A 385-nucleotide genomic window follows, 5' to 3' on the forward strand; every position below is an offset into this window, starting at 1 on the left:
CCTCGGCACAGGCGCACGGGCGGCCCCGGGGGGTGGCCAGGCACAGCCTGCTGCAGCCCCCGTTGTTGACACGGCACTTGTTGGAGCCCACTGTGGAGACAACGCAGGATGAGGGGACAGCGACCTCAGTGCCCAGAGACCCCTGCAGACCCACAGGGGTGCTAGGTGCCCTCAGACTCCCAGACTCCCTCAACAGGCTCCACAGAGAGAAGACCGGAGTGCACAGGGATGGCCGAAAGGAAGCAAAAAGAGGTGGGGGTCTGCTTAAGCAGGGCTTATCGTCACTCCTCAGCCCCTTCCCTCCTCCAGCCCCCCATGCCCTCGCGCAGCTCTGGTACAGCCCCAGCACCTTGCTGCTGCTGCGCGTCGTACATCCGGATCTCAA

General features: G+C 64.7%; 1 protein-coding gene across 1 annotated transcript in view; it reads right to left on the reverse strand.

Moving 5' to 3' along the window:
* Window positions 1-385, reverse strand: part of LOC103806046 (low-density lipoprotein receptor-related protein 1-like) — a gene marked incomplete at both ends in the record, with an annotated part of 53,887 nt that overhangs the window by 31,303 nt on the left and 22,199 nt on the right. Inside the window, 2 exon segments of the mRNA XM_009078717.1 lie at window positions 48-90; window positions 350-380. Of these exon segments, the coding sequence (XP_009076965.1) occupies window positions 48-90; window positions 350-380 (74 nt within the window).

Source organism: Acanthisitta chloris, unplaced genomic scaffold (genome assembly GCF_000695815.1).
Source record: "Acanthisitta chloris isolate BGI_N310 unplaced genomic scaffold, ASM69581v1 scaffold1977, whole genome shotgun sequence".
Classification (NCBI taxonomy): domain Eukaryota; kingdom Metazoa; phylum Chordata; class Aves; order Passeriformes; family Acanthisittidae; genus Acanthisitta; species Acanthisitta chloris.